Source organism: Prunus dulcis, chromosome 1 (assembly GCF_902201215.1).
Source record: "Prunus dulcis chromosome 1, ALMONDv2, whole genome shotgun sequence".
Lineage (NCBI taxonomy): Eukaryota > Viridiplantae > Streptophyta > Magnoliopsida > Rosales > Rosaceae > Prunus > Prunus dulcis.
Genome location: NC_047650.1, coordinates 37,267,876 through 37,295,071, shown reverse-complemented (window position 1 = coordinate 37,295,071; position 27,196 = coordinate 37,267,876). Strand labels below are relative to the sequence as shown.

The 27,196-nt window shown below is 37.5% G+C and overlaps 6 protein-coding genes across 7 annotated transcripts; 4 read left to right on the top strand and 2 right to left on the bottom strand.

Moving 5' to 3' along the window:
* Positions 1–22: 22 nt before the first annotated feature.
* LOC117622200 (probable xyloglucan glycosyltransferase 5) lies at positions 23–403 on the bottom strand. The gene has a single exon (XM_034352793.1). It carries the CDS (start codon positions 401–403, stop codon positions 23–25), a length of 381 nt encoding a protein of 126 aa, XP_034208684.1.
* Positions 404–5,655: 5,252 nt separating this feature from the next.
* On the top strand, positions 5,656–10,712 carry LOC117638169 (cyclin-A1-4-like). 2 transcript variants are annotated; one of them, XM_034373300.1, is made up of 12 exons: positions 5,656–5,772; positions 5,885–6,119; positions 7,070–7,499; positions 7,716–7,852; positions 8,308–8,400; positions 8,586–8,719; positions 8,834–8,909; positions 9,001–9,077; positions 9,168–9,201; positions 9,492–9,641; positions 9,733–9,867; positions 10,310–10,712. In XM_034373300.1, exons 2-12 carry the CDS (start codon positions 5,913–5,915, stop codon positions 10,379–10,381), a joined length of 1,545 nt encoding a protein of 514 aa, XP_034229191.1. In that variant the 5' UTR covers positions 5,656–5,772; positions 5,885–5,912; the 3' UTR covers positions 10,382–10,712. The 2 variants fall into 2 exon arrangements, with proteins under 2 accessions (XP_034229191.1, XP_034229183.1); XM_034373292.1 differs by lacking the exon at positions 5,656–5,772 and having other exon boundaries at positions 5,799–6,119.
* Positions 10,713–11,450: 738 nt separating this feature from the next.
* LOC117638182 (cyclin-A1-1-like) lies at positions 11,451–15,151 on the top strand. The gene is made up of 11 exons (XM_034373313.1): positions 11,451–11,810; positions 12,369–12,747; positions 12,876–13,012; positions 13,211–13,303; positions 13,415–13,548; positions 13,673–13,748; positions 13,851–13,927; positions 14,012–14,045; positions 14,354–14,503; positions 14,612–14,746; positions 14,855–15,151. The coding sequence occupies exons 1-11, from the start codon at positions 11,598–11,600 to the stop codon at positions 14,912–14,914; spliced, it is 1,488 nt and encodes a 495-aa protein (XP_034229204.1). The 5' UTR covers positions 11,451–11,597; the 3' UTR covers positions 14,915–15,151.
* A 1,216-nt stretch (positions 15,152–16,367) lies between these two features.
* Positions 16,368–20,747, top strand: LOC117619413 (probable LRR receptor-like serine/threonine-protein kinase At4g29180). Its single transcript, XM_034349367.1, has 10 exons — positions 16,368–16,488; positions 16,612–17,134; positions 17,266–17,409; positions 18,210–18,281; positions 18,550–18,621; positions 18,690–18,770; positions 18,860–19,011; positions 19,287–19,492; positions 19,609–19,738; positions 20,476–20,747. The coding sequence occupies exons 1-10, from the start codon at positions 16,368–16,370 to the stop codon at positions 20,745–20,747; spliced, it is 1,773 nt and encodes a 590-aa protein (XP_034205258.1).
* A 210-nt stretch (positions 20,748–20,957) lies between these two features.
* Positions 20,958–23,455, bottom strand: LOC117638514. Its single transcript, XM_034373627.1, has one exon. The coding sequence runs from the start codon at positions 23,202–23,204 to the stop codon at positions 21,111–21,113; it is 2,094 nt and encodes a 697-aa protein (XP_034229518.1). The 5' UTR covers positions 23,205–23,455; the 3' UTR covers positions 20,958–21,110.
* A 558-nt stretch (positions 23,456–24,013) lies between these two features.
* On the top strand, positions 24,014–27,076 carry LOC117614331 (chloroplast processing peptidase-like). The gene is made up of 6 exons (XM_034343113.1): positions 24,014–24,610; positions 25,802–25,864; positions 25,967–26,035; positions 26,185–26,271; positions 26,537–26,604; positions 26,726–27,076. Exons 1-6 carry the CDS (start codon positions 24,383–24,385, stop codon positions 26,790–26,792), a joined length of 582 nt encoding a protein of 193 aa, XP_034199004.1. The 5' UTR covers positions 24,014–24,382; the 3' UTR covers positions 26,793–27,076.
* The last annotated feature ends 120 nt before the right edge of the window (positions 27,077–27,196 follow it).

Below are 27,196 nucleotides of genomic sequence, written 5' to 3'. Positions count from 1 at the left end.
TGTTTCCCAATGAGATCAAGTCCTACAAGAAGAAAGGCCTGGTCACACCTTGGAAGAGCAGGAAATAGAAGTGTACTCCTTGAGCAGATAACAGACTCCTGACAGAAGCTGTGAGCAGGAGGAATGCTAGAGCAAGCTCTTTCCTATATATCTTGTTAGCTTTCTTAATCGGCTTAAGAGCTACTTCTTTTTGCTCCATAATTCGGTTCAACTCAGAAAGCTCACTCTCAGAAGCTCCTCTGTGGACCTGCAATTGGTTTACCATCTTTGATTCCCTTTCAGCAGCAGCCAGTAAGTCAGATTCTGATGATGACCTGCCAGTTTTCTTGGTGATAACCCACTCACAAGAGCTACCCAACTGGAACAATCCAGAGACCATTGCGTTGAAATTTGTTACCGACATAGTGTTCTCAAAAAGCAGTATGGAACAATGAAATGGAATGATTTGGGGGATGGAAGAATGTTGAGAAATGACATGAAAACAGGCACGTAACAGATAACCGAAATATTCGCGCGGCTATACTTTTCAAATTTTCTATTTTCGGGGTATAGCCGGGCGGCTATACTGTTAAGATATTATATTTTTAGTGTGTTGCCGAAATATTCTATTTTGTAGTATAGCCGAACGGCTATACTTTTAAAATATTATATTTATGCTTTACAGCCCCGCAGCTATACCTTTATTTATAGCCGCGCGGCTATACCTATAAGATATTATATTTTTAAGGTATATCCGATCAGCTATATTATTAAATATTCTATTTGGAGTATAGCCGCGCGGCTATTCGTTTAAAATATTCTATTTTGGAGTATAGCTTCCCGACTATACTGTTAAAATATTATATTTCTGGAGTAAAGCCGCCCGGCTATACTATTAAAATATTATATTTATAGAGTACATTTATAAGTACTTTTAAAATATTCTTTTTATAGAGTATAGCCGCGCGGCTATACTCTTTAAATATATGCATCGACAATAAAAATATGGATTTCTCTGTAAGCTTATCTTTTGAGGTGCCCTCTTGTGAAAATTTCACATCGAAAATCCACCCTCCTATAAAGATGTTTATAAACAAAGCACTATGATGGTTTGGTAAATGTGGTTAACACTGGAGAGTTGGGCTAATGGGCTTGGACTTTGGATTTGACTTTGATTAATAATAATTATATTAATAAAAAAACTTGAACCTTGGGGCTCTTGAGAAATTTTATTAAGACACCCAAACAAAAATAAGTAATTTATTTTTTCATTTTTGCACAGCAGAATTTAAATTGAAAATGACAAGACATATCCTTTCAATTTAAATTTCAATGAAATTAGGTTTATGACTGTTGTGGTTTGAAAGGGTGCAATTATTGATAGTTGAATTGTGAGAGATAGACGTCCATTGAACTTCAAATACTAAAAAAGGATGAAATTCTGTCTTTAGAACATTGCCAATACGCAAGCCTCTATTTGAAAATAAAGTTAGTGTTCTTTATTTTTCTATGTTATTCTATTCTGCTGCTTGTATCATCTGTTCTTGTATAAACACATTGCTTATTGTATTAATACAGTAATTCTATACTCATTAAATATATTATGTTTTAATTATTATTTAATATAAAAAATAAAAAATAAAGTCCACAAAATAATTTAAAATATTTATTTATTATTTATTAAGTATTTTATAAAATAAGTAACATATTTAAATATTCAATAAAAATAATAATAATTAAACCAGCCATTCCACATCCTTTGCAAATTGCAACTCTATCTCCTCTCATGTGTCCCGACATTGCTCAATGGCATCGTTAACTAAGCTAGTAGTCCGGTTGGATACTGACCCGGAGCCTGAGCCCCAACTTCTGCAAGAGTCGGAGCCTCCTCCCCTCACATTCTTTAGGAGCCGGAGCATCTTCCCCTTCACCTTCTTTAGGAGTCAGAGGCTCACTCTCCACCCCCTGTACAGGTTGGTAACCGTCCTTCAGGATGGAGCAAGCAGCCTCTAATGCCTCCATGTTATTCATATACGAATTGTTGGCCATGAACTGTGACAAAAATACTCATTAAATTTACATACAATATCTCAAAATGAAACCTTATTTTAAGTAAGAAATAGGTGATAGCTAGGAATGTGGATATGATGCTCTCTCTGTTCTTCAATAAACAATCGAATCTCGAGAGGTACCATTTCAAGAGAGAGAACGAGAGGATTTTGAGTTGTAGGGGAAGAAAAGGGAGAGATGAGTTGTAGATGATGGGGATGGAGGAGCAGTAACAAATTTTTATTTTTTTATTTTTTGAAATGTTAATGTGATTGACAGCTATTGAGTGGTGATTCGGTGGGGACATGCAAAGCCAAGCTCTTTGTTTTTTTTTTTTGGGAAATCTTATCGTGCTCACAATAAAGCCCTCAACATGTGCATTCAAAGTTTGGCCTCCTACCCAAATCAGGAAAGTTTGGCCTCCTACCCCAAATGATTGGGATTGTGCTAAAGTCTTGATCAAGTTCTTGAAGTTGTACTACGAATGTTAATGAGGTCCACAAAGGAATTTATGAATTTTTAATACACATGTATGATGTGTATAAAATGGTTGATCTCTTGACTGCTCAAGGTTACATTGATGACAATTTGACGATAATCGAGAATGTGGTTATGGTAAATGATAAAGAAGATGTTGAGGTGGAAAGATTAGCTAAATTTATGAAGATGAGATAAGAGAAAGATGTTATTGAGATAGAAATGAAGTCGATAAGTATTTGTTTGAGCCATGTGAAAACCTTAGAAATACAAATTTTGACCTGTTGTCTTGGTGGAGAGAGAATAATCCAAGATTTCTGGTTCTATCCCAAATTGCTAAAGATGTATATTTGGCATTCCAATATCTACTGTGTCTTTAGAATTTGCCTTTAATTTGGATGGTAGAATTGTAGATCCTTTCGTGTTTCTTTGACTCCAAAAATAGTTAAGACCTTGGTTTGCACAAGTGATTGGTTGAAAGCCGAGGAGTTCTGCTTTTGTAAGGCCCACTAAGGAGGAACTTGAGTTCTATGATGCTTTAAGGAAAATTGAGACTGGTAAGAAATTTTAATTTTTATATTTCTTTTTGTTTTCAATTGCATTCATATGAAATATGTTTATTTTCTCTCTTTCATAATTTGTTTAGTGATGTAGAACTGGATTCTAGTTCTCAAATGAAAGGGCAAGTAGCTGCTAGTACATCTTGAACGGTACAGTGACTAATAACCTTCTTTTATCTCAAATAACATATTTATTCTTGACTTTGTTTTTCTTTGGCTCTAGTGCACTAATCAAATTTGGATTGAAGATTACTAGGACTCTTTGTTTATTTATTATTTTTTCTGGTAACGTTATTAGCTATTTTATTATGTATTTTTCATGTTTGTATGTAACTTTAAAACTAAGTTCTTTGATTTCGTACTTGGATGAATTAGACTATTGGATTTTTATCTTTTACATGAATAATTTAGAGTGTTTGTTCAAGAAAATATATTATGTGAAATGATTATAAATTGTATTTTATTACATAATTAGTATTTTTTTTAATGGAGTTACCGGCTTACTGAACCAACCGAAACTGAATATTAGAGTAACTAATTCGAACGATTAAAGGTCCTAATATTTAGTTAACGGAAGATAAATTAGCCTACCGAAAACTATGGTTTAGTTAATGGAAGAGGCCTCTACCGTTCCAATTTGAACTCAGGCCTAATTCAAACTAATAAAATTGAGATATTAGACTTGGGTAAATTACTCAAATAGTCCTCAAACTTGTACGCGATTTAATTTTGGTCCCTAAATTAAATTATTAGTCCAAATGGTACATAAACTCTATTTTAATCGCTCATTTGATCCAACCGTTACATTTTCTGTTAAATGTAACCAAATTTTAGGGGTAATTACGACTTTTCATAATTAACAAATAAAATAGGGTTAAAATAAATACAAAATTAGAAAATAATTGAAGAAAAAGAGAGGAAAAAATCATGAGACCCAAACCCCCTCCCTTCGATTTCTTCTCCCCTATTCCAATTACTGAGTTTTTATTTTATTTTTTATTATTTTTTTATTTTAACGTACGAAATGACCAATTTGCCCTCATATGTAACCAAATTTTAGGGGTAAATACGACTTTTCATAATTAACAAATAAAATAGGGTTAAAATAAATACAAAATTAGAAAATAATTGAAGAAAAAGAGAGGAAAAAATCGTGAGACCCAAACCTCCTCCATTCGATTTCTTCTCCCCTATTCCAATTACTGAGTTTTTATTTTATTTTATATTATTTTTTTATTTTAACGTACGAAATGACCAATTTGCCCTCATATTTAACAGCAATTTTGACAGAATGTAACGGTTGGATCAAATGGGCGATTAAAATAGAATTTATGTACCATTTGGACTAATAATTTAATTTAGGGACCAAAATGTAAATCGCGTACAAGTTTGAGGACCATTTGAGTAATTTACCATATTAGACTTACTTTGTTAACTTTTGTAAATTGCGATGACAAAATTTAGAAAATTAAAATTGTGGTGACCAAATGTCTTTTCCGGCCTAACCCCATTTTTTAACAACAATTTCGTCAATGTCCACAATTTCTTTCTTTTTTTGTTGGCTAGAAGTGAATTTGTCATAACAAAGATTGTTTGTGCAAATTTTTCATGGGAGAATATTCGCTTGTTGATCCTTCACCTTTTGAGCTTCTTTCTCTCTATTCTTCGGTTCTTGCAAAACAAACAGGAGTAAAAGATCAAACTTGAGGGGTGTTGGCCAAAGACCCTTTGATGCCTAAGTTAGATCAATTGGATATTTGAGAAACAATAGCTAAAAAAGGGTACGAAGTTTTCTCTCACAGGAATAGTCGGGTGCTCGGAGCCGTGTGTGGTGGCGCTTGGCTATGCGGAAGAGACGAGAGTGGTAAGGCCGGTGGCTAGGGATGCCATTGACTAGGAGAGAGAGAGAGAGGTTTCGTGGGTTTTGCTAGGTATTTGGAATTAGGTTTATGATTACCTTGTGTGTTGAATGTGGCCATGTATTTATTGGCTCTAGCCATCTAGGGTTTTTCAAAGAATATCTTACTATTTGGAAGGTAGATATTCTTTTCAAAAAATGTAGAGATTGAGTAAATTAAGGATTTGATTGGTATCAAATCACTAAACTAATGATATTATCTTTTAATTAGTAATTATATTCCCAAATAAAGATAATATCCATATTTTTAATATCAATTAATTGATCAAATAAATGGGCTCAATTAATTGACTTAGGAGATATTCTTTTTATTTATGTGGCACCTTGTGATTGAAAGCCGGATCATTTGCTCCTATAAAGATGATATTGAAGAAATTGAGCCCAAATTTGACATATATGACAAACCACAACACTGAATTTGACACATATAGAAAACTTGGTTTTTGTAACTTTTGGCCTATAAAAAGGAAAATAGAAACTCAATAAAAGTTAATTAGATCATATAACCCAAAAGTAAGTATGGAACTCTTTTTCCAAAATCTTTGACATAAGATCATGAAATTCCCCCTTTATATGATAAAAGGGTTGACTTTCCCTTTTGATTAAGGGTTGACCTATAAACCATTTTTCAATTAAATCACATACTTTGCATGCATTATTGCAACCCAAAACCTATTACTGGGATTAACACTTCCAAACAACCATTTCCTCACAGCACAGACGGTTCAGATTTCTTCTACTACCGCCAACAATCAATCGGCGGTCACGATCTCTCTGCCTTTTAAATCCGTACAACTTCGCGCTTCTTCCACTTAATCCTCCTCTCTCTCTCTGGGCAAAACCCTCCTACGCTCTGTTTCTTCTTTTAGAAGTTAAACTACCTACCTTGGCTTTCTTGCAGAGCAATTCGCCTAGGGTTTGGCCTGAAAATGTCGACGAGAAACCGCCGTCCCACCCCATTATCATCCTCGTCGTCCTCGGCCAAGAGGCCCTCAGTTTCGCGTCAGTCGAACAAGAAGCCTATGGAGACCAGGGCCCAAGTGGCAAAAAAGCGCACAGCTCTCGCCGACGTCACGAACCAAAGAAATGGCTCTCAGAGTGGTCCACCGACCTTCATCGCTTCGTCGAAACCTCTGGTTCGTGTACTGTTCATCTTCGCTACGTTGATTAGTATATTCTATTTATGGATTTTGCTATTATTATAATAGTGATTGTTACTTTATTCTCCTTTCTTTTCTTCTGATTCTTGAAATGGGGATTTCTTGAACCTTGAATTTTTCTTATTTACGTAACCCAAACAATTGGGGAACTATAGGAATTCATTTACGCTAATTGACTTGTTTTCGTTTTCTGCTTCTTCCTTTACGTAACCCAAACAATTGGGCTAAATTGAAGTAATTTTCAGTTTCACCATGCAATTAGGGGATATTCCATATTTTACTAAAATGGGTTTCGTTGATTTCTTTGATTTATGAGTCAGACAAATTTCAAAAGAAAAGAAGATTCAGAATCTTACAATGAAACAAATCATGACAAGCTGCAGATCATGTTACTGAAGATGCTAATCTTTTTAATGATTAAGCTTCAATTTAACTGTATCTTTGTTCAATTTTTACAGCATAAGTCTCATACAGCACGTCAAGCTAATTTTTCACTTTTTACAAGTATATGTTTGGCGTGGCATTCATTATCTGGTCTTAGTGAGTAATGGTTTCCTAATTACACATGGGCGTTTTATGTTATAACACTTCATAATTTATACATAATGCATAAATTATGAACTTTCACTTTTTACAACATTGAATGTTGTGTAGTAATAATTTTACTTAAGTAGTTGAATTAGTACATACAATGCAAGTGTATATTTTGCTAAGTAATAATTTAATGTGTGAAGTACAATTAACATGAAATGTTAGTGGAGTTGTTACATCAAATTGCCCTTCAATTTATGGTCATAGTAAAGATTTTGATCTTTCAAATTGTATTAACATGGATAAGTCATTGCCTTTTGACCTTAGTACCAGGCAGATAGGTGTACTGATGATAATATTTTGAGAAAATGAGTAACTGTGCTGTATACTTGAAGGTGCCATGTGCAACTAAAATTGCTAAGACAACGAAGGAATTGTCTACTTGCGTGAGTGATACTGACCTGTCAGGGAATGTCTTTCCTCCATCCTTGAGTGCAAAATCAAGCATCGTGGTTCCTTTCAGTGATACATCCTTTTCAGGAAAGAATACGACTACTGAAATAGTTGCCACTAATCCTTCTCCAAGCAGCAGTGTTACTGTTCTTCCTGTTCCTAGTAGCATAGTTCATACATTCAGAAGTAGGGATGGATCTCCAAGCAGATCAGTTAGTGGTTCAGTTTCTTTGGATGAGAACATGTCTACGTGTGAATCTTTGAAGAGTCCAGAATTTGAATATATTGACAATGAGGAAATTTCAGAAGTTAAATCGATTGAGAAGAAGACAACTAAAAGCCTCTGCATCTCAGACTATCCAGGAAAAGAAGGTTTCTTCTTTTACACACTATATCTGCCCCCTAGTTTCTCTCTAGTATTTGTTTCAGTTCAGTATCCTCCCTCATTTAATATGTCAAATGAGACTTGGTATACATCATAAACAGTTTGGTTGTCAGCCGTACTGCATTGCTGAACCTTCTTGAATTTATCAAGTGAATCTTCTTTTCAGGCCTTTCCAAAATAATATTTTCCAATCTTGATTTCAGGAAATATCTGGAAGAAAGATACATTTGTCAATATGGAGACAACAGATAAAATTGTTGATATTGATAACAATCTTATGGACCCACAGTTTTGTGCAACCATTGCATCTGACATATACGAACACTTGCGTGACTCTGAGGTTTGAAATATTTCTTCCAATGAATGATCTTATATATAAATATTGCTTTTAATTTTGTAAACTTCCTTTATATTACTGATAAACACATTTTACACATAGTTACCTTCTTATGATGTATTAAAGGCTTTCAAGCTTTTTCTAAACATTTTTTAGTATTTTTTGGGAGTTTAGAAATGACATGTATGCTACATTCTAGAAAATCTTTGAAGGTTGCAGCAGGACAACAGTCTTGCGAACGCTTTTACAAAATTTGATTGAACTCCATCTCTGAATTAGATACAGATTCTTAAAATTTTATGCACAAATTTGTCTACTGCACAATAAATTTTCTGCAACTATCTTATCCAGTTATCTTATATCCGCCCTGTTCTAATTCAAGTGCTCATCACTATCACATGTTCCCTTCCATTTATCCACTTCTGTGTCATTTGATTTGTTTGATATTTTGGTTTCAGGCAAATAGAAGGCCCTCCATGGACTTTATGGAAAGGATCCAGAAAGACATTAATGCCAGCATGCGCGCAATTCTGATTGATTGGCTAGTTGAGGTAAGTTATGGTGGGCGATGATATTGCCGGGGCGGTTTTTTAATCCAATAAACTCCGCCAACCCACTATCTGGATTATGTTTACCATTTGACAACCATTACATATCTTGAACAGCGGGTTTTCCTTGCATTATAAAAAAAAATAAAAAAATCTCATCGATCTTGACTGGTAATTTCATTTTATAGGTTGCTGAAGAGTTCAGACTTGTACCAGATACACTCTTTCTGACCATCAACTATGTAGATCGTTATCTTTCAGGCAATGCGCTGAATAGGAAACAATTGCAATTGCTGGGTGTTGCCTGCATGATGATTGCAGCGTAAGATTCTAATTTTCTTCATCTTTTCTTTGGGCATGTGGATGTGTTTGACTCTCTAAATATATAAAAGTATTTTAAGATGCAATTTAACTAAATGAATGACAATGTTTCCAGTAAATATGAGGAGATTATTTCTCCTGAAGTGGAACAGTTCTGTTACATTACGGACAATACATATGTCAAAGAGGAGGTAGGGAATTGACTTTTAATCTTAGCTGCAGTTCTATATGCTTGTTTGAGTTGATTTTGATTCGAAGTACTGAATAATGCAATGGATGCAGGTTTTGCAAATGGAATCTTCTGTGCTGAATCACTTGAAGTTTCAAATGACAGCTCCAACGACTATGTGCTTTTTGAGGTGATGTCTAGCTTTGTTATTATCACTCAAACAGGCACGTTTATTTTTGTTTCTATGGATATTGATTCCTAGTTCATGACAATTTTTCAGGCGGTTTTGTTTTGTTGCTCAACAGACCAGTGAGGTATCTGTCTTGGACTAGCCTGCTTTTTTTGTTTAATTTGCTCCACTGATAACAGGTCTGAGCATGCTTTAACGAAAATAGAAGTGGCTTCCTAGTCTGAATCTGACTTGGATTTGGGCAGGATAATGGATTATGTTGGCTGCTGTTTTCATTTAATGTTATCCATCAGGATAATGGATTAGTGTTTCATACATCTTGTTTAACTAAATTCTGATAGTACTGAGACTTCTTGTCGTGTGGTGGTGCTAAAACTTGATATTGTGTGTTGTTGAACCTGCAACTTTTCCTAGGTTCCATCGCTGCAGCTCCAGTGCTTGGCCTTCTACATAGCAGAGTTGTCTCTTCTCGAATATAGCATGCTTTGTTATGCCCCGTCACTAATAGCTGCTTCTGCTGCTTTCTTGGCAAAGTATATACTTTCCCCTTCAAAGAAACCTTGGGTATGTTATGTGTTAGAGTATTTGACAGATTTTTCTATTTCCATCCTGTCTAATAAACTTTGGAATATAATTTTTTTATTTTCTGGTTCAGAATTCTACATTGAGACACTACACACTTTATCAAGCCACTGATTTGTTTGATTGTGTCAAAGCGCTGCATCGCCTATGTTGTAATGGTTGTAGTTCTGACTTGCCTGCGGTTAGGGAGAAGTACTGTCAACATAAGGTATGAAGAACCTCTTTCTCTCTCCTTTTTTTTTTTTTTTAACTCTTCCGATGAAATAGAAATTGGAGCATATAGCACTTCCCCCTTTGCATTCTCTACCTTCGTTTAAATTAGATTTCTTTGATTGTCGCATTTCTACAAATCATGCAACCAGGAGATAGGGGAGAAATAGGAAAAAAGAAGTGCATTGTTTAAACTGAATACTTGAGGTTACATGAAAATGATTTGAAGTAGTGATAACTTATTAGAAGCATGGGGTTATTTTTTTTTTTGGTAATGGCCTACTGCATTACCTTTATGGAGGTTTACTTCTTCACTGAGAATCAGTTATGGAATTTCTGAAACTTAAGTGAATTTATATCCATATTCCTTTGTGCAAAAAAAAAAAAATTCCATATTCAAATATCCCCGTCCAATCTAAGATATTTTCTTTCTGCTTTAGTACAAGTTCGTGGCCAAGAAGTACTGCCCTCCATCAATACCTACGGATTTCTTCCAGGATTTAAACAACTAGAAGCTCACATCACTCACTGTTCCAATTTGATGAAGAGTCATTTCACAATGCCCTATTGCACTCTCTGTATGAATTTCGACACGAAGCTGGCTTCTCACTGCACTGTTTCCTTGCTAGAAAACTTACCAGAAGTTAGAATCTTGTACAACTTGTGCGATTGTCATTCTTGCTTAGATACTTTAGCGTACATCAAAGATCAAAATACGTATAGAACCATTTCTCTTTTGTAGTCTACCTTCATTTTGTTCATATGCTTTTTTCTTAGACCGGAAAGATTGATGTCTATAGCTTTTCACTTAAATGAAGCCCGACTGTTGGTACACCCTTGCAACAGTGTGTTTTTAAAATTGATTTCTTTGTTTCAGGCCAAGCCATGTATGTGATGATGAATGCGTATGTCAAATTAATATGATTGCTATGAACCATGCATCCATACTTACTAGTATCCTCATCTAATCGAGTGTCAGATTCCTGTTACAATAACTTAAATAAGTTGACTTTATCCATCGTATTAATTACTGAATGAATTGATCCAAACTTATAATTCCTATTGGTTTCGAGCTCTGTTGTTTTCAAAATTATAAATTAATCAGAAGGATTTTCAAAATAATGATCTTTATACTATTCCTTAAATAGATCTAATTTAAGACCATACAACAAAATGAATAAAATGGGACAAAAATAGGAATTACGTGGCCACGTCATGAAATGAAACTATGACTGTATGTGTACCATAAACGAGAAAGAGTATGACGCCCACGAGTTAGGTCATTTTTGTACGTTGCCGTAGAGTAAAGACAGACTCGCAGACCGTTTGAATTTGAATTCAAAAACCGCAAACAAAAATTTAAACTGACAGCCTGTGACGTACGACGCAAATAACGGACGAATCAGGTTCATCCAAAAAAATAAAAGTCTAAGGTTCAAAAATCACGTGGTCCCCACCCTTGTCCGCTCCTAACGAATACCGAGCCCAACCAACGGTCCGGATCTTCTCTCAATTCAAATTATCCAATCTCCCCGCCTAAAAAGTATAATTAACCAATTATTAAATCACTCAACTCTCTCACACTTTCTCTGCTGAAAACCAGAGACACAGTCACTTCAAAGTCTCTTTCTTTCACTCTCTCTCTCTCTCCAAGAACGACTCTTTTTTCTTGGGTCTGAGCCAAGAAGGTTAAAACAGGACCAGAATTTGAATTGGGTTTGATCCGAAATGTCGACCCAGAACCGCCGTTCAGCATTTCCGTCGTCTCTGGCAAAACGACAGGCGTTGTCTTCGTCTTCGTCTACATCGGGGAATGTTGGGAAGGTTGTGGCAGCTGAGCCGCACTTGGCTAAGAAGCGAGCGCCTCTCAGTAACCTGACGAATCGAAACAGTGTGTCTAACAACGGTTTACGGAGCTCAGGGGGGTCATCATGCACTCTGGTAAGTGAAAATTGGTTTTGTATTTATCGTGTTTGGTTTATGAGAAAATGCTGGAAAGATCAGAAAGTTTGAATCTTTGCTTCTCTTTGTTTGATTGCTATGCCTAGTCTAGTGTTACTTTTGTTGGTTTTTTTGACTTCTGGGTAATTCAAATTTGGTGTGGTAAAATATATGTTTCCCTTTTCACCGATTTTCTGTTCTTTTCTGAAAAAAATGTTGGAAAATGTTGGAAAATGATATTAAAGGTTCTTTTAGTATAATAAGAAATTAGAGGTAAACTGGGTTGATTAATTGTAGCATATAAAATGAGTTGGACATGAAGCATTGATTGTATTATGACCCAATAGAAGAAACTATCTATTGGTCATTTAGTTTTCTAATCATCCTGTACTAAGTACTGGATGTCTGCTTGTCAATGATAGGAATCAGAAGTATTCATGTCTGCTGCTTTCTGTCCCAATTTGAATTTTTTACTCTGTCTTAGACACCTTATGTTTGCATATGAGGAGAACTTGTTCATAGTATCAGATTCTAATAAGCTGAATTTTATATCTGAAGGTACCCTGCACAAATAAGATCGCCAAAGTGAAAAAGGGACCTCCTGCTTGCACTGGTAACAAAGGCGTCTCAGCGAGTAGCCTACCTGCATCCTTCAATGTCAAACCAAGTGCAGTTGTTCTTCCAAAGGTTACACCTGCCCCAAGAAGCGACGAAGCAGTCCCTAGCTCTTTTGCCTTACCTGGACCATGCAGCATGGATGTTTCTCCAAGTAAATCAGATGGAAACTCAGTTTCCATGGATGAGACAATGTCAAGTTGTGATTCTTTTAAGAGTCCGGAAGTTGAATACATAGACAACAATGATGTTCCAGCAATTGATTCTATTAACCGGAAGACATTCAGCAATCTCTACATTTCAGACCATGCGGAAACAACAGGTTGCATATTGTAGCCATTTTTTACTTTCCCGTGGCCATTCCACTTGTATTTAATTTCCATGGCTTTGAACTACAATAGATCATTTTTTCTTCATTTCCCAATATAGTTTTTGCTGATTTTCTTGCAGGGGTTGCCTGCAAACGAGAAGTACTTGTGGAGTTGGAAGCAGAGGATAAAATTGCTGATTTGGATAACAGTTTAATGGATCCTCAGCTTTGTGCAACCATTGCCTGTGATATTTACAAGCACTTGCGTGCATCTGAGGTTTGACATCTCTTCCAAGTATATTCAAATTGAGATCTGTTCTACATATCTACACTTCCTAGTATATTCAAACTGAGGACAATGTGTTTTAAAAAACTACTTGATACAGGTCAAAATTCAGTTCTAGCTGACACTGTAAAACTATATTCATTTTGCTTTATCCTTGTTTGATATTTGCTCAATCACCATAAATTTCAGGCAAAGAAGAGGCCTTCCACAGATTTCATGGAGAAAACTCAGAAAGATATAAATCCCAGCATGCGGGCAATACTAATTGATTGGCTTGTGGAGGTAAATGATGTTTTTGGATGGCATGAGATGATTTCCATTGTATCGTTTCTGTAAATTTTCCAAGGGTTTGCTTGTAATCATGTGAAGGCTGAAATTGAATTCCAACTGCAGGTGGCTGAAGAATACAGGCTTGTACCTGATACATTATATTTGACTGTGAATTACATAGACCGATATCTTTCAGGGAATCCGATGAATAGACAACGATTACAGTTACTTGGTGTTGCCTGCATGATGATTGCTTCGTAAGCTTTTATGGCCCCCATCTCTAGGGTGTTAACTTACATATGACTTGTTTTATGTTATTCTCCCTTTCTGTTCTCTTGTTCACTGAGTATTATTGACAAGAAAAATGGTTTGTATTTCCAGAAAATATGAGGAGATATGTGCACCCCAGGTGGAAGAGTTTTGTTACATTACTGATAACACATATTTCAAGGAAGAGGTTGGTTTTACCCTACTTTGGCTGAACTGTGGATTTTAGATTTTTCCTCAAGTTACTCGTTTCTTTCTAAGCCACATTAACTTAAACTTTTAAATGCTGCAGGTGTTGCAAATGGAATCTGATGTTTTGAATTACTTGAAGTTTGAAATGACAGCCCCCACAACTAAATGCTTTTTAAGGTGATGACTAGCTTATATTTATCAACTTTTGCTTTACACATATTCAACTGGTGCTAACCTATGATACATTGATCTGAACTGTAGGCGATTCGTGCGTGCTGCTCAAGGAGCCAATGAGGTATCTTTTTGGAACTTTTGAATGCCCAGTCCGTTGGTTTTACTTATGTTCCTTGTTGTACACATGACTGATTAAATACTGCCCTGAACATAAATAAATAGAGGTTCTGACCAAATAAATTTGTGTATTTAAGGAATCACTTTGAAACAGAAGATGTATGAAGAAAAAAAAAAAACTTCCTCTGATGTTCATAATTATATACTGATAGTGAATGGTGTCCTAATTAAACAGCCAGAAACAATTCAGTGTCACAATCTCCACCCTGAAAATAACTTTGTTCTTTGTGGTGATTTTGTTTTCCATAACAGGGTATATCAATGCATTTGGAGTGCTTAGCAAACTACCTTGCAGAATTATCACTTCTAGAGTACAGCATGCTTGGTTATGCCCCATCACTTGTAGCTGCTTCTGCAATTTTCTTGGCCAACTTTATACTTCTTCCTTCAAAGAGACCATGGGTATGTGTCCTGCAAATCACAATCACACTTGTGATAGCACTTCCTTGTTATACAGGCTTACTTACTCATCCATTCTTTTCTGTTTTTATCCGTTGGTTTCGGAACCAGAATGCCACATTGCAGCATTACACTCTTTATCAGCCGTCGGATTTGCGTGACTGTGTCAAGGATCTCCATCGCCTATGTTGTAACAGCCAGAGTTCTAGTTTACCTGCTATCAGGGAGAAATACAGTCAACATAAGGTAAGAAAAATTTCACAAAGTTTTCTTTCCCATGCATCATGCCAACTTGTGCACAAAAAGTATGAGTAGCCTAAAAGTGACATTTGTTTTTGTTGAATTCTGCCTCAGTATAAACATGTTGCGAAGAAGTACTGCCCGCCAACAATACCTTCAGAGTACCAAACTTAAGGGCACTAAACATTTACATTACTCTTCCAATGTTCTGTTGGATGAACTTCTGGTGACTTAACTTGTAGCAGCCTTTTTCCTACATTGTAAATTTTTTTTCCCTCTTTTATTTATTTATTTGGGTTTGTATCTTCAGCATGCCAATAGTTTTGTGCGCATTGGGGCCTAGTGCTGACTGTAGTGTTTTAGTAAACCAAAGCTCAATCTAGTTGATCAGCTTGTATCTTGTTCTTGCTATTGGAGTTTTATCCCACAATTAACTTCTTGATGGAGCCACACGAGGGAAAAAAAAAAGAACAAAAAAAAAAGAAGGAAATCCAAGAAGACTTACGTTGATTGAAAGTGAACTATTTTGGGGCTGATTTTAGGGTAGGGTTCATTCAAAAAAGGTTCATTAGGCGAGCCTCGTCTGAAATATAATTTACAAACTACCTTACGTAACGTTGATTGAAAGTGAACATTTTTGTGACTGTTACTTGTCCAGTCAAATCTTGGACTTAAAAGAAAAAGAGTTGCGTAGCTTTCACCTGAGTAAGGATTATGTATCATGTGCTTGTCTAGGTACGACAGAGTCACACTATGCACGGCAAATACATGGACCATTTCCATTTCCATTTCCTTGTCTCTCCATGTAAGATTTTAAGTTGTTTTTCATGTCTATGATGTCATTGTTGTAAATCTACAACCAACATTTTTAGGCGGTGTTACGGTCACACTAAAAAGTTTCTCCTTAAATAGTTTTAAGTTAAGAGAGATATTCATTGAAACTTTGGAACAAATATTACAAACACCAATAACAATTGTCTTAACAAAAAAGAGACTAGGGGAGCCCTAAGAGTGGCGTCAAAAAACCCCCAAAAGAGGGAAATCTAGTAGAAGAAAAAGAGTGCCACACTCCCCACCCACCTAATGGTTATAAGTTATTTAAAAAGCAAAACTATTGAGTATTTTAAAATTTGTAAATGCACTTACATCACATGTGTAGTGAAAGAGGCTAAAGGAGAAGCTTTAAAAATTACTAGCCTATTGAAAAATTATGTGAGATGTACTGTTAATAGGATGGATTGAACAATTCTAACATATTGCTTTTCTCTATTAAGGATTAATTAAGCTTTTTTCAATTTTCTTTGTACATCACAGGACTGAGTCAAAAGGTTTTTCATTTAGTTTAATTGATCAGAATTTCCCCTACAATAAAATAAAAAATTTTGTTTTTTGTCAAAATAATAATAAAATAAAATTTTAAAAAAAGTTATTTGCAGTGAAAGATAACAGCTTACCTTGTAAGAAAAGAAATTTGAGAGCTGAACAAAAAAAGTAAACAAAAGGGAAAAGCCAAATATTGCATTCAATTTCTAGTATAAAGACACTGACAAATCAAAATATATGTACAACTTTAACTGCAGTGAGAGTTATAGACCGGTTCAGTCCATATTAAGGTAAGAAAGTGGACATGGCTGCATTGGTTATGGTGTTTTGGGTGTGGCTGGCCTTCAACATTCCTCCTATCACCCCTTCTGGGAGGGGTCTTAGTCATCATGACCAAAAAAGAAAGCTTGCTTCTACTATTCCTGGTACACATATGACTAAACCATTCACAAGCTTAAGGGATTGTTTTCCAGTAATTTGTGCATCTTTGTTTGTATCTGTTTCATATTAACTGGTATTTTTAACACCCTTTGTACAACAATTTCAAGGTTTCATAAGCATCGACTGTGGCGCAACTCTGCAGAACTATGATGACTCCAACATGTTTTACCAGACAGATACAGGGTTTATAAGCGCTGGAGTGAATTCACAGATATCCTCAGAGTTCATCAACTCAAGCCTTAACATGGAGCTGAGGACCTTGAGATATTTCCCAGAAGGAGAACAGAATTGCTACACCTTGAAGCCTGAGCAAGGCAGATCAAACAACTATCTCATCAGAGCTGTGTTCATGTATGGAAACTATGATGGCAAAAATGAAACTCCAGTGTTCCAATTGTATCTTGGGGTTAATTCATGGACAACGGTGAAAGACTCATATGTTGTACATGAGATCATATATGCTCCCTTGACAGATGCCATACAAGTGTGTCTTGTGAACAAAGACAATGGAACACCATATATTTCTGCACTGGAAGTTAGGCAATTGGACAACTCCCTCTACCAATCAGGTAATGGAGCACTGGCCTTGACTTCGCGAATCAACCTTGGTGGCTCGAATAAGATAATCAGGTGAGCTAGCTAGTTATAGCCCTGGAAAAATTTATGTAATTCGGTTTTCGAGTAAGCAATAGTGTGTTACAGTTTTTATAAATGTGTACTTGGTAACATGGTTTAAGTAGAGGATCTTATTTCTTTATCAGGTACGCGGACGATATATATGATCGCAAATGGAATCATGATCAGAAAAATGAATGGATCCCAGTGACATTGGCACCCAACTTGACAATTGAGATCAGCAACAATGGCTACAAAGTACCAGACAAAGTGTTAGGAACTGCTGTCAAGTGTGTCAGTGGCCCCATATACGTCTCATGGCAATCCAAGTTCACAATTTCAAAATTTTATGTTTACTTTCATTTTGCTGAAATAGAAAAGCTTGAGGGTGGGAAACAAAGAACACTCAATATCCGTTTCAATGATTTTTATAACTTGGAAACTCTTACTCTGGACTATCTAAAGACAAACTGTTGCCAGTTTTGCTCTTACTGGGAAGACAACATATAACTTCTCTATTTCTAGTGTGGACAGTGGCCTTCCTCCGATCCTTAACGCCTATGAAATTTACCAGCACAAAGACTTTTATCGCTTGCCAACAATCGAGAAAGACGGTACGTTTAACAGTCTAGTTTTCTTCTTCACTGTGCTGGTTACTTACTGCTTTTTGTTCTTGTTTGTTATATATATGGCGAAGAAATGTCAGATTTTGATAATTTTTCAGCCTTATCCAACATAAGTGTTACCCTTAATTTCTCCTTTTTGCATCCTCATCTCCATCTCTTGGTCTCCTTTAACTTTTGAACGAGATCACAGTGGATGCTATCATAAACATTATAAACACATACGGCATAATTGGAGAGTGGCAGGGCGATCCATGTTTTCCTTCTTCATGGAACATTTTGAATTGCAGCTCCATCAGTCCTCCAAATATCATTTCTTTGTGAGTGTTCTCCTTAAAACTCCCAAAATATGTTAGAATATGTAAACCTATATTTTTTTTTTTTTGCCTTTTCTAATATGTTGTTTGAAAGTGGAAATATGTAGTTTTTAAACTATATAACTCTAACTTGGGTAACTATATAAGCAGGAACCTTAGTTCAAGAGAATTGACAGGAAATATAGCTGTTTCATTCTCCAACCTCAGAACGATAGAATCTTTGTAAGTATAACACATTTTTCTGTTTTTAAAATAGTGCAGGGCAATAAAAAAGCTTTGAGACTTGAATAATGAATTGCCTCTGCCTAAACTACCATACAAATTAATTTAACAAAATCTTATTTTCTTTAAGAATTATAAGTTTCCTCATACATATTTTTGTTTCTTTGTATTAGCCACTTGGGGTGCTTCTCAGTTTTCGGCATACTTATTTTAAGTTCTTTTACAAAAATTACTGATCCTGTTTCCACAATGTTGTCGTTTGTTTCAGGGATCTATCACACAATCAATTGACAGGTCCAATTCCAGAATTTCTAGCGCAACTGCCATACTTGAGAGACCTGTAAGTTTTCAGCTGCAATATTGTGAGCCTGGTTGAAGATTCTAATGACTTTTTATGCCATCTTGCAGCAATTTAATGGGGAACCAGCTTGAAGATGCAGTTCCCAAGGCTCTTATGGAAAAGCACAATAGCGGAGGGTTAACATTAAAGTATGCCTTCCTTAGAAACATTCAATGCAGTTATATCTTGTGACCTAACAATATGCTTTGAAAAGTTACTATTTTCTGCTTCATGCTAGTTTGGATGGAAATCCAGATCTTTGTTTGGTGGGTTCATGCAAAGGAAAAAACAGGAAGGTTGTCGCCATTGTTGCACCAACAGTATCAGTTGTGGTCTTCATAATACTATGTGCTCTAGCAATCTATCATATCCGTGAAAAGAAAAGAAAAGGTATTTTCTTGATGCATTTCTCATGATGTCAACATTTCTTTGAGGTCCCGGTGCTTAATATTTTCTTGTTCTTAAAGATTATGAGAAAGAATAGAACTGCAAAATGCATGTTTAGGTGAAAATTTGCTAATTTGTCTTTGCAATCTGCACTTTCTAAAGAATGAATCTTGCAGGCAAAAAGTTGCATTTTGGAAAATAGATTCTACATCCTCATGAAAATCTCAACCCTTCTCAATGAATTGTGTATGTTTCCTTCATGATGATCTTTATTGTAGGGACGAGAAGAGAATGGTCACTGAAAGCAAAGAATTGGAGATTTACGTACTCTGAGATTGTGAATATCACCAATAACTTCAAATCTGTTATTGGAGAAGGTGGATTTGGAAGAGTCTACCACGGCAGCCTAACACATGGAATTGAAGTTGCTATCAAGGTGCTTTCTTCATCATCAAGACAAGGGTCCGACGAATTTCAAAATGAGGTAGATACAAACTGGCCAAATTGTTGCATGCTAGAGAATCTGCAGATATAAACCATATGAAGTGCTTCTAAACAAAATTTCATCTTGTTATACTTGGTCACTAAATTCAATTGCAGGTGGATCTCTTATTCGGAATTCATCACAAGAACTTGGTTTCTCTTTTTGGATACTGCAATGAAGGTGGAAATATGGCACTCGTTTACGATTATATGGCCTGTGGAAATTTGCAACAGCATCTATTAGCAGGTGATTACATATTCTGCTATCAGGGTCGTGAGGCTTATCCATCAACATAACCAGTGAACTGCCTCTCCATTATTGCTTGATTAAACTTTTTAAACTTCGATTTGTCAATGAAAATATGTCACATCTTTGTAACAGATAGAAGCACAAACGTTTTAACCTGGAAAGAAAGACTTGAAATCGCAGTGGATGCAGCACGAGGTGGTTGATCTTAACTGATTTGTAAATCTTTTATCTTTACTTGCCCCAAAAGCAAGCAACTGATGGCAAACTACAAATGCAGGATTGGATTATCTGCATAATTGTTGCAAGCCACCAATCGTCCACAGAGATCTCAAGACTTCCAACATCTTACTAAGTGAAGACTTGCAAGCCAGGATAGGCGATTTCGGGCTCTGCAGAGTCTTCACAACTGACAACGAGACTCATATATCAACCGATGCTAAGGGTACTCGCGGATACGTTGATCCTGAGTAAGTCTTGACAGGTTTACCAACTAAATTAGCTAGAAACCCATTGTCTTTTTTATAGCTATCAATTTTATGGTTTTTGGGATTGTTTTATACATCCAACTCCAATCAATTTTCTGTCCAGAGATTATCATACTGGGAAGCTGAATAGGAAGAGTGATGTTTATAGCTTTGGGATTGTTCTGTTGGAGCTGATAACTGGCCTGCCTGCAATAATATAAGGCCCTCCAGTGGTAGAGTTATGTGATTGGGTGGGTCCCCATGTTCAAGGAAAGGGCATTGGAGATATAGTTGATCCAAGATTAGAAAGCTATAACATAAATTCTGCCTGGAGAGCCATAGAAGTGGCAATGGCTTGCATACCATCAATAGCAATCCAGAGGCCAGACATCAGCTATGTCTATGATGAGTTGAAGGCATGTTTGAAAATGGAGATGGCTTCTGAGAAACCTCAGATAATGGAAGGCTACCAGACCTGGTCGAGCAGTTCAATTCATACCACTCCTTTGGACCCCAAAGTTGAAATGCACCATACTTGCTAGTTACACTTTATTGTTATTGTGCGAGTAGGCGACTGCTCCTAACATAACTCTACACATACCTTCTACTTTTATTGTCACGAATCATGATGTTTGGCGAGTGAGATTCGCCTACTCCTAACATAACTCTACACATACCTTCTACTTTTATTGTCACGAATCATGATGTTTGGCGAGTGAGATCTTTAGTGGATCAGAAAATATATGCCTTCCTTTCACAATCACCATGAACAAAAACTAATGATGATCGGTGAGAAATACATAGAGTTTGTGGCTTTATATATAAGTTTTTACTTTTTACATGGAAAAGTTACCGTGGTACATCCAGGATATATATGCACATCTAGTACAGTAAACCAATACATCTTACACACCACATATAGGCTTGTTTAAGACCCAAGATGCAGCCCCAACACCATAACTTGGTCCCATCTTACTGAGCCAGTGCAAGTCCTCAAACTCACAGCCAGGCCTCTCAATTGGCCACTGAACATCAGTGGGCTTAATGAAATGAGGGATCCACACAGGGGTCCCATCCTCGTAACAATTCTGTGTCAACCTCCTAAGATCAGAACCGTCCAAGTTAATTGTGAAGATCTCACCGTAAGGCTGATAGTGATGTGGGTTTGAGATGGGCTCAGCTGATATAGCCCCATAGTCCGAAGTAAAAACTAGGCTTTTCCCATCCGGGCTGAACCAAGGGTGGTTGGTGCGACCGCCTGATCCACTTTCAATCACTTTCCTCAACCCGGTTCCATTCGGGTGGATCACATACAACTCAAAGCTCCCGCTACCCGGGTTGTCCCGGTCCGATGCAAAAGCTATCCATTCCCCATCAGGAGACCAATTGCACATTGTGTCCGTCCACATACCCTCCGTTAGTCGGTGGAGCCCACTCCTTTCCCCATCCTCCGCGTCCATGATATACAAGTTCTTATGACCCGACAGACCCGAGCGAAACACGATCCGTTTTCCGTCGGGAGAGGGTGAAGGAAAAGCATTATTTTTCCCATTAGTGGTCAACTTCTTAAAGCTCGCTTGGTCAACGTCATCAACGGTGATGGAGATGATATCAACCTCAGTACTCTCGGGTGCAAAATCAGGTCCAGCCCCAGTGTATAAGACGCCTTTACGCACTGGGTCCCACGCTGTTGAGAAGGCAGCTCCAGGGTACACATGGCGCCGGTTCGAACCGTCCAGGTTCACAACATAAACACCCGGGAAGTTCACGTAAGCGATAAGATCACCAGCGGGTGAAAACGAAGGGAACGAACCGTCAATTCTCAAGATCGACAGGTTAGGGATTCGACTGTCGATGTTCTGAAGAAAAAGCTTGGGGCTTTCTTCTCCGTTTCCGTTCACTCTGCACTTGTGATACCCGACCCGACTCGAATCGGGCGATATGAACGGGTTGAAGTGGTGGGTTTGGGGCGAGACGAGTCGGGTCAGCTCCTTGAACTCGTTCCTCACCAAGTCGAAGAGCTCCACGTGGCGAAAGCTCGAGGTGGGTCTTCTGGTGGCCACGGCGATGAACTCGCGGTTCCCCGGTGATGTGGCGGGTGTGAACGCGTGGAGACCCGGCGGCGTGACTCGCTGAACCACCACTGACTCAGTCGAACTCGGTCCCTCTCTCCGCAAAATAGCCCTGTAAATACTCCACCACTGATCCTCGCCTCTTCTGTGGAAGTAAATGGTTGACTCATCGACCCAACTCGGCCACCCACCGTGTTCGACCACCTTGACTCTCTGAGTCCCGTCCCTAGTCAGAAAGACGTAGATGTCCGTACTGAGCTCCTCCACCTCCCCGTCCCAGCCTTTCGGTCCGTACGAAGCCACCGCGGTCCAAACCCCAGACGGAGACACCGCGGGGCTGAAGTCAGCGATGCCGTGTGGGGTCAATCTCTGAGTCACGCCCGAGTTGATGTGAGTCGAGTACACCGCGGCCGAACTAGTCCTCGGTACGCCCGAGTCCTCGTGAGTCGAGACGTAAACCAAGTAATCTCCGGTCAAGCTCGGCCGGTCCTTCATAGAAAGACGATTCTGGCCCTGCTCTAAGCTCAATAGCGGGACCTGAACCCGGTCCGAGACTTCGAGAGCGGACCTTCTTCCGCCGCTCGTCGTCAGCGAAGTGAGATAAACGGCGTCGTAGTATATGTTGGAAAAGCCGTTTCTTTCGGTGACGTAGATGAGCTGGAGTGATGGGTCGGGTCGGGTATGGGATTGGATTCGGGTTAGGTTGGGGAAGTGGCCGTTGAAATTGACGGATTTTGCATCTGTGATTCGGGTCTCGGTGGCTGCGGAAGGTAGGCCCCCCTGAATCGGGAGGGTGAAGATGTCGAAGTAGTAATCTAATCTGCCGAGCGTTGTGAAGACGATGCTGGAGGCGTTGTGGTCCGCCGCTGCACAGAATCGCAGCGCCAGAAAATGGAGGATCAAACAGAAAACCGATATGCGTTTCATGGTTTTTGCTTTGATTGTTTCTCTGGTTCAGTGGCTGACTCAGTGAGTGAGTGAGTGAGAGAGTCTTCTTGTTTCTGTGGATTGTCGTCGAGTTCTTCCTACTGAGGTGTTGGAGATAACGTGATAGTGGAGAGAGGAGTGGATCACAGCACGTGGCAATCTAGGAGACGTTGGATATGGAAGTTATTTTCTTGGGTGGCCCCACTATTTGGTTGGCGCCTTGTACAAGTGTTGTAATGTTGTCTGTTTTGTTTGGATTTCCTTATCCACAGACCACAACCATTTTGTTATTGTTATTTACCAACAAAAGAAAACCCACAATTCGACCAAAATAAATAAAGAAAGAACCCACCAATCTACTAGGTTGACACCTAGTCATATATAGCAAAATGCACAACACAATTGTTTCACCATGATTTTGCTTTTTCCGATAATTGTTCACCGTGGTTCTACATAACAAATAAGAAATTATCACATTAATTAATAGGTGAAATTTCGTATCATAAGTTAGTGACTCGAGTATTATTGCTACTGATACGTATTACTTGCTTTCTTTTATTTCTACCTACAGTATATATACCGTGACTGAGATTATTGATATAATTTGAAGAAATTATAAAGCATCCGTATATATCAGGGGCAAATTGGGAATGTGTAATGGGTACCACCGCATAGGGCTTCTAATTTTTTTTGTAATTTTATTATTCAAAGTACTTGCATTGGTTACACAAGAGACCCAGACGAAAGATTTGAGTTTTGAGTGAGTAGGTTGTGGAGCCGAGTGACGACCATTGGTGGTTGGTCTCCATGACATAGTGGAGGTTTCACATAGAAGAAAATTCAATAATAGTAACTGACATTCACTAAAATAGCTGTATCACAGCATAGAAACTTAGGCAGCAAGCTCATTCGGTCAAAGCTATATACATATATATCCCAATTTCCACTCATTTTCTCCTCCTTTCTCTGTTTCTCTGTTTCTCTGTCTTTTACCTTGAAACGGAGACTCAGTCATGGCCATGGCGATCACATTCACAATCAATATATCTTCCCTTTCTGCTAAAACCCTTTGAAGCTTGAACCTCAAAAACCCCCGTGGCCCCCACATTTCTTCTCTTTCCTTTTGTCCTCCTTTGAATTTTGGTTTGTTTTGCTTCTTCTTGGAATCAATCTTGGCAATGAGCTTCTTGAGGCCCTCCGCTCTGCACCAGTGCTTCATTGCGTTCCCTTCGCTGAGGTGGATGCCATGCCAGAGCTGGGAGTTTCTGCGATGGCCGGGGCTTGATGGGCTCTTGAGACTCTTGGTGGTAGTGCTTTTGTGGACGACGTTTTCTGAGATTCGCTTCATTCCTTCCTCTTCTATGTACCCGACTCTTCGTGTTGGTGATCGCGTCGTTGTCGAAAAGGTAAGAATTTCGGATTTTTTTTTTCCTTTTTATTTTCTTTTTCTGGAAAGTATCTGTGCAAGAAGGTCACGCATTTCCTCTATTTTAAGTGGTTCCCATTTGAAAGATTATGGTTTGCTTTGCTTTGTGTTCTTTGTCAAAAAGAAATGCATTTGCCTTTTTCTTTTAATGGATAATGCATTAACCTTTTCTTTATATATATATATATTTAAAACCTGTAGTCTTCTTGTTGAAGTCTTAGCCTGTTTCCAGGAAAGTAACATCTTGGTTGCAATGCATGTATCCCTATAAGTGTTTACTGTTTCAAAGGGTGACTTTGTGATTCTATTTGAATCAGGATAAATTCCCACTACTATTGTTTGACTAGCCACATTCTTTATTCTTTTCCTTTAACAATATTGTAGTAGCTGACCAACGATTATTTCAGCTCAGGGACCGTATTGAAATTTGATTTCTTTTTCTTTTTTCATAATTGAACAGATGGTACACACACTGTTTTCTTGCATTTTATGGATGGAACTATTTTTTGTTACCGTCAATGTATCGGGGATATGAGCAACTTTTGGGTTCAGTGTATTGCCTTTTGATGGAATTGGAGCTTTTATGTTGCATAGAATTATTCTCTTCCTCTTTTTTTTTTTCGGAGATCTTTATCGTGATTGATCGATCTCCGACATTGTTCCTGGTTTTCTTCTTTCTTAATTTTACTTTTCGTAAGTACTTGTTAAGTTGTTATAATCAAGTAGCAAAAAGTATATGTCGAATGATATCGATAAGTATTGCCTGCTTATGTAATTGGAGCTTTTATCTTACAAAAGTTAGAAAACCAGTAGGATGAAGAGTGGAAATCCAACAAAATTTCATCTGATATACAGACAAATCATGAATTTCCTTAGCTAGTTCTCTGAAAACCCACCATTTTGAACTTGTGACTTTCCACTCTGTATAGTTACCCCAATTGCTGCAATGATGAATTCACTGGGGAATGCCTTAGTTCATACCAGTACCACTTCAAGCTATAAATAATTTTCAATCTTAAAAGAGCTCTGGAATCCAGTTGGTTAAATATTTATGTTAGAGTAATGAGAATCTCTGTTCTGACCCTTTTCATTCATTAATAGTCTTTGTTTCTAGCTTATGATTGTTATTAGCACTTGCATTAACACTGTGGTTACTTGATAACATTTTCAGGCCTCATATTATATTAGACGTCCTGCTATGCACGATATTGTAACATTCCCGGATCCAACACAGGTTTGTTCATAACTTCACATGGTATAATACTACCTGGGCCAAGTCTCTAGGAACAATGGTTTAACTTTTGCTCAAGCCTGTTACTTCCCTGTTTTTCTGTAGCAAACTGGAGACTCGGAACAGATTGTTTTCATAAAGAGGATTGTTGCGAAAGGGGGAGACTTGGTTGAGGTATGTTGAGCAATTAGGCTGTTTTCAGAAGATGATACACTTCTTCATATTTATTTTCATCTTCTTACATGTTATTCAACTTGTAGGAACCAATTGGAATAACCATGCATCAGGTTCATTGATGTCAACTTTCTTCCAACTCCTTGCAGGTTCGTAATGGATGGCTCTATGTCAATGGAATTGCGCAGAAGGAAGATTTTATCGCAGAACCACCCACATATGTATCAAATTTAACTGTGAGCACTATCTCTACGACTATTTTGTCTTTTGGTTTACTGCTCCTTTTATGTGCAATTTTTCAGCAGAACTGTTCATGAACAAAATTATGTGTAGGAACTGCTTATGGAAAAGAAGAATCAAATATTGATTTATGTAACCTGTGCTCCTTTTCATCATTTATAATTTGGATATTTGTGTTAATTGTTAGTTTCTCTTGAGGCTGCAATTTGAAATGGTTGCTTAACACATCATTTAAAAACTTCTGTGGGATTTGCATTGCAGTATGTGCCTGAAGGCCATGTATATGTGCTAGGTGACAACCGCAACAACAGCTTTGACTCCCATGTTTGGTTAGTATTACTATTCTCAGTATAATCCAATTTCTATAATATCCCTTCATTATTTTCTTCATTTTCCCAGTCTTCCTCTTCTCATCATTTTGCAAATCTTTTCCTTGTCTTCTATGAGCAGGGGACCCCTTCCCATCAAGAACATCATTGGAAGATATGTAACATGTTGTCATAGACCTCGCAGTTGATCGGTTGCTGTTTGAAGATGGGGTAGATACTTGAAACTTTAGCACAGATGACATGAGGTGGCTTGCACACAATCGAATTTCCGATTCTGGTCTGTGATTGCCTTCAATCAAAACAACTGGATGTTGCTCTCTGAATTTATTCGTTTGTTCGTAGTACTGGTACAATGTCTGTAACTTACTGGTAGATAATTGACAGAAATTACTCAACTTCTTGTGAATGCTTTAGCATAGACAATTCTGTATTGTGCTTGCTTCTGTTTAAGTTATGCTTCATATTTGCACTATAATAGATTCTAATTCTAACTCTAACCTACCAATTTGAATTAGAATTAGGCAGACAGGTTTAAGATATTTTTGGCTACACAGTTAGATTTAGAACCAGACAGGTGCTCGCTTCTCTTTTA

What these genes read in the sequence shown, in the direction of transcription:
- LOC117622200 (XM_034352793.1), bottom strand. Translation starts at nt 403, where the DNA reads ATGTCGGTAACAAATTTCAACGCAATGGTCTCTGGATTGTTCCAGTTG.
- LOC117638169 (XM_034373300.1), top strand. Translation starts at nt 5,913, where the DNA reads ATGTCGACGAGAAACCGCCGTCCCACCCCATTATCATCCTCGTCGTCC. An exon ending in AGACTATCCAGGAAAAGAAG is followed by an intron (nt 7,500 to 7,715) that starts GTTTCTTCTTTT and finishes TCTTGATTTCAG; the next exon opens with GAAATATCTGGAAGAAAGAT. An exon ending in TTGCTCAACAGACCAGTGAG is followed by an intron (nt 9,202 to 9,491) that starts GTATCTGTCTTG and finishes AACTTTTCCTAG; the next exon opens with GTTCCATCGCTGCAGCTCCA.
- LOC117638182 (XM_034373313.1), top strand. Translation starts at nt 11,598, where the DNA reads ATGTCGACCCAGAACCGCCGTTCAGCATTTCCGTCGTCTCTGGCAAAA. An exon ending in GGGGGTCATCATGCACTCTG is followed by an intron (nt 11,811 to 12,368) that starts GTAAGTGAAAAT and finishes TTATATCTGAAG; the next exon opens with GTACCCTGCACAAATAAGAT. An exon ending in TTCCTTCAAAGAGACCATGG is followed by an intron (nt 14,504 to 14,611) that starts GTATGTGTCCTG and finishes TTTCGGAACCAG; the next exon opens with AATGCCACATTGCAGCATTA.
- LOC117619413 (XM_034349367.1), top strand. Translation starts at nt 16,368, where the DNA reads ATGGCTGCATTGGTTATGGTGTTTTGGGTGTGGCTGGCCTTCAACATT. An exon ending in AGCGGAGGGTTAACATTAAA is followed by an intron (nt 18,771 to 18,859) that starts GTATGCCTTCCT and finishes GCTTCATGCTAG; the next exon opens with TTTGGATGGAAATCCAGATC. An exon ending in GCAACAGCATCTATTAGCAG is followed by an intron (nt 19,739 to 20,475) that starts GTGATTACATAT and finishes CCCATGTTCAAG; the next exon opens with GAAAGGGCATTGGAGATATA.
- LOC117638514 (XM_034373627.1), bottom strand. Translation starts at nt 23,204, where the DNA reads ATGAAACGCATATCGGTTTTCTGTTTGATCCTCCATTTTCTGGCGCTG.
- LOC117614331 (XM_034343113.1), top strand. Translation starts at nt 24,383, where the DNA reads ATGAGCTTCTTGAGGCCCTCCGCTCTGCACCAGTGCTTCATTGCGTTC. An exon ending in ATCGCGTCGTTGTCGAAAAG is followed by an intron (nt 24,611 to 25,801) that starts GTAAGAATTTCG and finishes TAACATTTTCAG; the next exon opens with GCCTCATATTATATTAGACG. An exon ending in AAGGGGGAGACTTGGTTGAG is followed by an intron (nt 26,036 to 26,184) that starts GTATGTTGAGCA and finishes AACTCCTTGCAG; the next exon opens with GTTCGTAATGGATGGCTCTA.